We start from the raw sequence: 10,053 nt of genomic DNA, 5'->3' as shown, positions 1-10,053 counted from the left end.
GACTAGGCAAACGAACGAGGAATTTGAATTTTGGAATCAAACCTACATTCTTGAGTGGTAAGGAAACCATTATAAAAACCAATAAACACAGAAAAAGAATTTAACTGGAAAGATGATGGGAAGAGATGAGATGACATGGTATCATGGGCTATAAAGAATTTAAGATACAGTGCATGAAAGTAAGAGAGAGGCATTATGGGGAACATGTAGAAGGTGATGGGTTTGTCTGAAAGAGCAACTGACCCATTCATTGTGGAGTTATCTCAAACACTTTTGAAGTGGGAGAGAGAGAGATTCATATGATGTCTATCCAATTCGTAGGAGTAAAAAGGATTTTGTTCTTTCTTGTAGCTGAAGAGGCCAAATTCAGAGAACAGAACAGTGATGTGGTGACTCGTGAGTGAATTTTCTCCAATTTGTTTATGTTTATGTTAATGTTGTGTTTTTTTATTTTTAATTTAATTTAATTTATCCGATGGCACCTTTCTTTCTGACTTCTCAGGCATCCCACCATCGTCCGCTCCTCTTCCAACCCTTAGTTTTCCCATAATTAAACATCACTCCCCAGTACCCACTCTCTCTCTCTCTCTCTCTCTCTCTCTCTCTCATCTTCCTTTGCTTTTCTTTTTATCTCCTCCACTCTTTCACTTTGTAGGAAAAGCCGAGAAACGCAGAAGCCTGTTTTGTCTCCTGATGATTAACAAAGAAACCCAGATAATTATAGCTTCGTTGAAGATGTCTACAGTTACGAAATAGTATGTATATAACAAGTAGATCTAGTTCTAGACTTTGTTGAGTTGGTTGTTTCGGTTTAGCTTTTCTTTCATTTTCACCTTCCTTTGGTCATGATGTGCTCTTGGATGTACCTGCTAGGTAAGTGCGTAAGTTCTTTTTGAGTTCCAGCTCCTTGATTCTTTGTTTCTGTTGGCTTTAGGTGCTATTTTCTAGCATCTTCTAACTTGTTTTTGTTCTGATGATATAGTAACGGTTTGCTTTACTACTTTTTAGTTTCTTATTCTTCATTGAACTTCTAGAGTTTTTCTGTTTGTGTGTTTATGGGGGTTTCGTTCTGAGTGATAATCTGCTTTTCGTTGCATATATTCTACCTTAAAACGTTTGAATCTGCTCTTGTTAACTAAATTATTTAAAGAAATTTGCGAAAAGATACTGGGGAAGGTGGATGGCTTGTTGAGATTTACACTGATGCCTTAAGGAATCGAATTTCAAACTTGATTTTTTTCAGGATTTTGTCATAGATGGAGCTCTTTGATCCCTAGAAAACAGAAAGGAATTAAGCTGTATGTTCAGTGTTTGTCTTTGGTAGCGGTCTCTTAATTGAATTTCTCAATCATTGCGCTTGCTTGGTTGTGTTCTTTCCTAGTAAGAAGTGTTATGAAAAGGGTTTACAGGTTACATACAGTTAATACTTTTATGCTTTCATCAAGTTTGATTAATGTTGGGTATAGTAGGCTGGTGACATCCTTTTTATCGTAGAACTGTGTTAGATTCTTTATCTGAGAGGTTCTTTTGTTTGGTTCAATGCAACACCCAAAATGGAGCTGCTCAATCATGTGTTGATCATCTTCCTGAGACGTAAAAGAATTATGTTTCAGAGCTGTTTTTGGGGTTTGTCACTTGCATCGTATGATTTCTCTATTGGCAAGTTTTACATGAAAATATTAATAATCAAACATGAAATTTGTAGCTATAGAATTTGATTCCAACAAAAGCCGTTAGACTTAATCTTTGGAATTTGTCGATTTAAAGTATTAATGGAAACCCGAGGCAAATCATTTCTTGTTGATTTATGAGAAACATGCAATTCAATCATGCATTTGACCTCATATTGTTGGTGAACCTCCATGATATATTTGTGTCTTTTCTATTCTGAGATCAACAAGAGGAGTATGGTGAAGTGTAGTTTCTGATCCTGCTTCAATCCTTATAGAATCACTATGTGATGAGATGATTATGTAATAAAATTTCAACAAAATCTGGAAATGGAGCTTGCTTATGTTCTTGTGCTATATTTTGCACCATTTTTTTTTTATTGTTATTATGTGCAATATTTAACACTTGTTTACTGATGTTAACATAATAAACTTGATGATTTGGGATTGTCACTTTGGTTTGCATTAAGTCTTTATTTGAAGTCCATGAGAATGCACCACAAAGCTGTGACATGCAGTAGCATTTATTGCCGACCTAGTTGCTTCTGACATGAGAAAAGGAAGGAGAAGAAGGCCAATCTGAATAAAAAATTAATTCTGTACTGAGAATTATCTTTTATGTCATTTGTCTCCCAATAATAAGAGAACCTTTGAATCTTTGTCTAGATGTTGATAAGTGGGGTTAAAAGGCACAGCTAGATTGGAAGGATGGTGATGCTGTTCTTAACTCATGAGCGATGATGATTAGAACTCTTACATGCTAAGTACATGATGATGTTGTCTTTGGTTTCTTTATAGAGGCCCTTGGTTGAATTATTTCGCAAAGATCTGTTATGGTTCAGGTGTAGGTTTGTCAACTTGTTTGATTGAATAATTGATGTATTTTGAGATACCAAAGTTCTTTGATACTCCAGGCCTTCCACAGCCCAGTCCCACAAAGTTGTATTCTCCTTTGTGTTGAGTTCACATGGTTAGTGTTCATGTGGCCGGATCGGTCTTTCTGGTTCCACATGATTTTTTATTCAATTTCCCAAATACTCTGACACATCCAGCATTAAGAGATCCTGGTTTTGAAGCTTTCAAGCTCTAGCTGTCAGGGGACTTAGATCCACCAAGTAACGTTGATTATAGGGACTTAATTTATGCATCAATATAAATTTATTATTTGGATCCTTTAGGTACTTTTTTTTTTTCTCACTTATGTGGTTCTGTTGATAAATGGATTTCTTTTGCCCTCCCAATGATTTTTTTGGGCTATATTTTCTCATAATGAAGGATGGATTCCGGTTTTGAAGAAGCTATGGCAATGTTTAGATGCACCGGCAGTTGGCCAAAAGCATCGTTTGTAAAATTTAACCCACATCTGCTGACCTGAACAAGGGTCTGAGTTGCAGGAAGTAAATTCAGAAAGCAATGGTGGTCCATATACTCTACCTAGGAGAATGCCGGAATCTGTGGGACACAAGAGAGGCTCACCCCAATGATACTTGCCATCTAAGTTGTAGTTAATTTGAGTACTTCTATTGATATTGACACAGACATGTATGTCTTTTGGTTTAGTTTGGAGCAATTCTATTGGGGTTACTGATGGTACAAATTTAATTTGTATGAAATATAATAGTTCGCTTATTTCTTCTAAATATCCACATGTAAAAATAACCTCATTTTATTTTGTGTTCAATCATTATCAAGTTCTGTATATTATTTTGCTGCTATTGGTAATCAACAACTATTATAAGGTTGAATGACAGGAAAGGGGTCTCATGTGTGGCAAAGTCTAACAGTGCTGAAAAGGGTATTCAGGGTGTATTGGCCTTGTGGGTATGCCCACTGGTGCTTATTCTATTGGTTTGATAGTTTTCAGTTAATTGAAGGATTAAGGGAGAGCTTTCTTGATCTGCCTCTGTAGATGGCATATGCAATGCACTGGAGGTGAAGAGTTAGATTCAAGTGGTCATTTTCCACTTACAAATTTCCCGTCCCGATTTTCAAAACAAACCAGCAATTGTTGTGATGTTACACTGTCCTTATGGAAAGAATTCGGGAATTATGGGTTCTCACATTATTTTTCTTCTATTACTGACCCAGTTTTGCTCTTTCCTCTTTTTTCTTTTTCATTCTTTTGTCCAAATTTAAATTGGTTACTCTCCTGATATGGTCTTTATCATTCATACACATGAAATTTGCATGAAGAATATACCATGACCTCAAGTTGGCTGAAATGAAAACCAGAAATGACCAATTGTGCATTTGTCCCCTTCCCCAGCAGAGAAGTGATGAAAGTGAAAGATCTTTATCTAATTTGTATTGAGTTTCTTGTGCTTGACCTCGTTTTGAACTTTTATTACACTCTTCAATCTAAGAAAGTTATGAATGATGTACATTACATTTCTGCTGGACATGTGTAGTTAGGAATTTTTTAACATATGTTTCTGGTGGACATTGGGTGGAGGGTGATCGTAGAAATATGAATGAGTTTTTAATTTTCATGGAAGACACAGTGGTACTCTCTAATCCTGAAAAAAACATAGGCATTGATAATTTCATGGTCAAGATTAACCTGAAAGCTTCAACTCACTGTCAGGGCTAAAACTGTTTTAATTCTGCCGGCCCTTGGATTTTCTGAAACTCAGAGAAATTAACAGTGCCAATCCAATGTTGATCCTTCAAGTTTTTTGATTTTCTAGTTCCTCTTTTTGTTTGTGGTATCTTGTGATACTTAGGTAGAACTGAATTGCTCATAAAATGATAAATGCAGGGGAAAGAGCTAGCAACAACTACCTATCAGTTGCCTTGATCCTATCCGCAGCAAAAGCCAATCCTGGTCTGAAAGAAGTTCTCAAATCTTGTTAGAGGAAAACATGAAAACACTTAACTCTAATTTTGAACCAGGAGGCTCGTCTGAAGAAGAATCAGAGATTAGCAGTCAAGTTGCTTCCAATGCATCAAACCTGGAAAACTCCCCAGATCCATCCAAGGATACCACCAATGCCTCTTCCCGCTTAACAAATATCCTAAGGTTTCAACCAGACCAGAGACCTGTCTCTCTTGATTTAACTCTTAGCTTCAATGCCAGTGAGAGTGATTTAGGTGGTGGGAAGGAGTCTGTAAGGATTTCTATATCAAGCACGAGCGAGAGTAGTAGTGAAGCTGGTGCACATCCTCCAGCAGCTGCTGTGACGAGGGTTTTCTCCTGCAATTATTGTCAGCGTAAGTTCTTCAGTTCACAGGCTTTAGGTGGCCACCAGAATGCACATAAAAGGGAGAGAACACTTGCAAAGAGAGCCATGCGGATGGGAATATTTTCTGAGAGGTATGCTAGCCTCGCTGCTTTACCCCTACATGGGTCAACATGTCGGTCCCTTGGTATCAAAGCTCACTCCTCAGTACACAACAACATTGGACCACTAGAGAGACAACCTGAGATTAGAGGTGGTGCAAGGTTTGACCAAGGATACCTTAGCCTGCCAATGTTCATGGAGGATGATGATGCAGAGCTGTTTTGGCCTGGAAGTTTTCGACAGGCATCTCAGGGAGCTTCTGGTCATCCAAGTTTTGAAATGGGTGGAAACTCAATAAATTTTGTTGCTGTGGCGCCAACACCAAAAACAGATCCATCAAAACCAGATCTAACACTCAGACTTTGAGAACTTCATCCATTTCTTTCGTTTACTCGCACTTCCTTCTTTTTGCAGTGATACTCATTGTACAGTGGGATATACATGACCCATGGCTGAGAGCTTTTTTCCCTCTGGTTAACAATGTTCTAGTATGGATATCTTATTACTGCATAACTGCTTCAAAAAAAATGGATTTTCATACCCAGAGCTTGTCATGTTATTAATCATACTGTTGTTGAAAGAGATAATAGAATGATTTTGGATTCGATTTCATGTTTTCCATCTGTATTCCTTCTGTCATTCCTTTGGTTACATGACCAGTTGCAGGTATTCTTGTTTGGAAAACATGATTTTGCAGTGTGGCTCTCTATGGGGAATATCATTGTTATGATGAGACTTGAGAAGATTTCTTGTTAATGTTTCATTTACTTCCATCCTTTATTCTACTTGGTCAAGAATACCTGCTCCATGCTAATCAAATGGTTCAGATCTCCATGGTGGAAAGCATTCTCCTGGTGAAGAGCAACTAAAGAAAAAAAAACAAGTGAATTTAACTGATCCATGTACATTGTACGTTACGTGACATGGTTGAGTATAAAATTTGTATAACATGGTGGTCGTGCTTCTAGCACAGCTGTGGCAGCCTCTTTTGTTCATGCAGTAAGATTAAGGTCTCAGGTACGAACTCCACACCCCAACCTTCCTCACACTTCCATGTACACGTCGTAGTGTAGAAGAGTGTTTTTTTAAATGTTGTTTCTTTTTAGAGTTGGTCTGGGAGTTGCTCCTATAAGTGATAAGCTAGAGAAGTCGTTTGAGGTGCGGCACGACGGGAACTATAAATGCCCTGTGGGGTGATATAATCCATATTGAAGGACTAGAAGAGCTGGGGTGACCTAAGATAACCTTGGAGAAGGGTGGGAATGACTTAGGCCTTGTATCTAGGCCGATTGGAGGGCAAGAACCATGTGCCGCCCATTTGTTGGGAGGCTTTTGTTGTTGTTGTTGTTGTTGTTTCTTTTGCCTTCCTTTGCAGTTGGATGCAAAACTTAAAGGTTTTATTATTGTATACATTGGTATGCTGACTATAAAGTTTTTATTTTTCATCTAGTTGAAATTTGCATCTTAAATTTCAAGTCAATAGTTAATTGTAGAATTTATGCATTTAATGCAGAAAAAAAAAAAAAAAAAAAAAACCGTATTCTTCCACCTTCTATGTTTTGGTCTATTTCTTGTATGATACCATTACCGGACATAAGGTACAAGTCCTACAGGCTCGGGCTAGGTTGGGCTTGTCAGTTTTTCAGGGCCTAGGTTAAGGCCCAAGGCTGAGCCCAGCCCTTGATTTTTAAGGACTGACGCTGGTCAATTACAACCTGATTTCTGAAACCATGGTTATACATTTAAAAGAGTACAACCTAGAGTACATTCAATTAAAGTTGGATGCACTGTTCAATTTGAAGGAATGTCTAGAGAAATATTGTGCTGCAAGTGGTCAATTAGTAAATTTCTCCAGTCCTCAATGATGTTTAGCTCCAATACCCCAATGCAGTTCAGGCGGTGGTTTTCCAGAGTATTGAAGATAAAATATGGCTCCCCACACATGATGTATTTGAGCCTTCTTACTCTACTTGGGCAAGACAAGACAAAGGCTTTTCAGGAAATGCAGGAAAACTTATCCAACAAGATACAGGGATGGAAGGGTAAACTATTGAACCAAGCTGGAAAAGAAGTTTTATTGAAGTCAGTAGCTTTCAACCTCCCAAACTATGCTAGTTCACACCTTTCATCTGCTTCATTTCACAAACAAGCACAAAAGACTGCTGCAAATTTCTTTTGGGGAGAGCGAGAGGGGAAGAACAATCTGCATTGGATAAGTTGGCATAGGTTGAGCAAATCCAAGGAGAAAGGGGGATTAGGGTTTAGAAATCCAAGGCTACTAAACATAGCACTTTTGATGAAGCTTGCTTGGAAACTGCTATACAACCCAGACTCACATTGGGCACAGCTGATGAAAGGGATATACTACCACACCTCAACTTTCCTATCTGCTCGTCTAGGTTCAAATCCCTCTTGGGCATGGAGGGGAATAATTAAAGCAAGGGCTGCCCTACTGAAAGGTCTGTAATGGAGGGTAGGGGTTGGATCTAAAATTAGACTCGGGAAGATCCGTGGATACCAGCAGATAGGGGACGTGTAGCCATGGAGCTTGTGAGGCCCGAGGGGTGCACAGTTGAATTTGTATCAGCTCTGATTGATGAGGAGCAAAGATGTTGGAAAACAAATTTGATAGATTCTCTTTTTCCTCTTGAGGTTAGCAAAATAATACAAGGGATTCAACTGAGTATCTACCAAAGAGAAGACCAACTTGTATGGGGGGCAGCAAGGAACGGTACCTTCTCAACAAAATCGGCCTATCACCTCCTTAAAAACCTCGAAGATGAGAAACTGGGAGCACAACCGAGCACATCTAGAAGAAGAAGATATGTCGAGGATGAAGTATGGAAGAACATATGGAGCTGTCACACATTACCAAAAATTCAAAATTTCCTTTGGAGGGCGTGTGCAAGAGGTGCAGCAATAGGGGAGGAACTTGCACTCTAACAAATTCAGATTGACCCATCATGTTCTCATTGTGGTTATAACCTCGAAACAATGGACCATATTTTATTTGAATGTCCAATTGCAAAGGCAGTATGGTTCGGCAGTAGACTCACTTATATCCATCTCGTGAGCTCACCCTCAGTAGTTGATTGGATCAAGAGTTGGAGTAAGATTAAAGAAAGAGGGAGAACAGTAAGTAGAGCTACCTTTAGCCTTTGTTCCTTTATAGCTTGGCATTTGTGGATTGCAAGAAATAATCGAATATTTAAGAAACAACAAAGCTCCCCAATGGAGATAATTGAGGTAGCTTAGAGAGCACATGCAGAATTTGAGGAGGCACGAGAGGTGGTAAGTAGGGAGGCGAGGACTCAAGTTCCAAATCCAGAAGATCATGCACAGTGGGAACCTCCTCCTCCAGGTAGACTTAAATTGAATTCAGATTTCTCATTAAGCAAAGAAACAAAGGCAGGAATAGGTTTCACACTCTGAGGACAGCAAGGGGAGATTCCGAAAGCAGTCTCGAAACCGGTTTCATGCTGATCTATAGAAGAAGGTGAGGCACTAGCAATGAGAGCAGGTCTGTGATTTGCCTTATCTGAAGATTTCAACCACCTTATAGTTGAGTCATATTGCAAATCTCTTGTGCAACATTTGGAATGTGAACAAACCCCCTCCCCTTCACTTAGCGTCTCTGGTAGAAGATATAAGAGAGCTAAGTTCTACCTTTTTATCTTGCTCGTTTTGCTATATTCCAAGAGCAATTAATGTAGTTGCGGACGCTCTTGCTAGGAGGGCCCTGTCGATTCCGTGTGCAATGGTTTGGCATAATTCCACTCCATGGCTCCAGGCGCTATGCACGCCTGTTTCCTCGGTGATATCACGGTTTTCTTTTGATTAGTGAATTTCCATACCAAAAAAAAAAAAAAAAAGAGTACAACCATTTCTGGTAAACTGCTATAGTACAAGCCTTTCTCATTGTAAGAGAGGAACCTCCAGTCATCCTTAAGCATACTTTAAAAGTAAAATTTTCTTTTATGTCATTTACATGGATCTAATAGAGTTTTTTAACGAACTATTTGCTAATTTCAACGATGTAGCAAAGGTAGATCCAACAGCTATGGTCTGCTCCACCCTTATAATCACAGCCATTGGGAAAACATGTCATAACATGCATATGAATGAGCATCGACTGCTATTAATGATCATTCATATTTTCCCTCATTCGTGTGTTTGTCATCATCAAAAAGGGGGAGATTGTTGGAAAATGCCATGTTAACATTTTGCCACATCGGCCTCCATTGGTTTTGATGATAACAAACATGAAACTTGAATTCACCATGTTTTGATGATAACAAACATGAATTAGAATTCACCATGGAAAAACATGTAAATAACATGCATATGAATGAGTGTTTATTTGCTATTAATTATCATTCATATTTTCCAATCATTTATGTGTTTATCATCATCAAAAAGGGGGGAGATTGTTGGGAAATGCCATGTCAGCATTTGCCACATCAACCTCTATTGGTTTTGATGATAATAAGCGTGAATTACTAATGGCTATATTGAGTTATGATGTTTTAGTTCAAGATGAGAACAAGTGGACCAACTCCAAGTCAAAGCCATATGCTCAAGTCAAAGCCAAGATCATCATGCCAAGATGAACATGAAGTCTAAGTCAAGATGACCATGCCAAGATGGACATGAAGACCGTTGCACAAAAACAAGTCGAAGATCAAGACTTAGGCTGAATTAGGGCTTAGGACACTCTCGCATACACATTCATGTAAATGCATCAATTATATGTAATTCATATTACTAGAGTGACGTAGGACATGTTAGTGAGGTGTACAATGATTAGGGTTGACCAAAAAGTCCAAAAACCCAAGCCATGTCTCAGCCCCAACTTAATTCAGCAAAATAGAGCTCTGACGGCTGACCGTCTAGTTTGTGTTTCTAATTTTTTCAGAAACAGAAAGCCAGACGGAATTTCCGTCTGGGCTAGTCAAGATGGCTAACCGTTTGGCCCTGACTTAGCCAATAACTGCTAGTTTGCAACGGCTCTTTTCCAGACGGCTGACCGTCTGGGTTAAAAAATGCCTACAATGGCTAGTGTAATGGATCTTTTCCAAACGGAACGACTGTCTGGGCTGAAA

General features: G+C 38.8%; 1 protein-coding gene across 3 annotated transcripts; it reads left to right on the top strand.

The window, feature by feature from the left end:
• Nucleotides 1–208: 208 nt before the first annotated feature.
• On the top strand, nt 209–6,048 carry LOC149010892 (zinc finger protein 4-like). Of its 3 annotated transcripts, none has more exons than XM_089163142.1 (2): nt 209–396; nt 4,429–6,048. In XM_089163142.1, the coding sequence occupies exon 2, from the start codon at nt 4,532–4,534 to the stop codon at nt 5,315–5,317; it is 786 nt and encodes a 261-aa protein (XP_089019268.1). In that variant the 5' UTR covers nt 209–396; nt 4,429–4,531; the 3' UTR covers nt 5,318–6,048. The 3 variants fall into 3 exon arrangements, with proteins under 3 accessions (XP_089019268.1, XP_089019265.1, XP_089019267.1); XM_089163139.1 differs by lacking the exon at nt 209–396 and adding an exon at nt 500–755; XM_089163141.1 differs by lacking the exon at nt 209–396 and adding an exon at nt 500–873.
• Nucleotides 6,049–10,053: the final 4,005 nt, after the last annotated feature.

Source organism: Hakea prostrata, chromosome 7 (assembly GCF_041222555.1).
Source record: "Hakea prostrata isolate BN-2017 chromosome 7, UWA_Hpros_2, whole genome shotgun sequence".
Lineage (NCBI taxonomy): Eukaryota > Viridiplantae > Streptophyta > Magnoliopsida > Proteales > Proteaceae > Hakea > Hakea prostrata.
The sequence above is the reverse complement of the archived record's forward strand: the minus strand, read 5'-3'. Positions and strand labels throughout refer to the sequence as shown.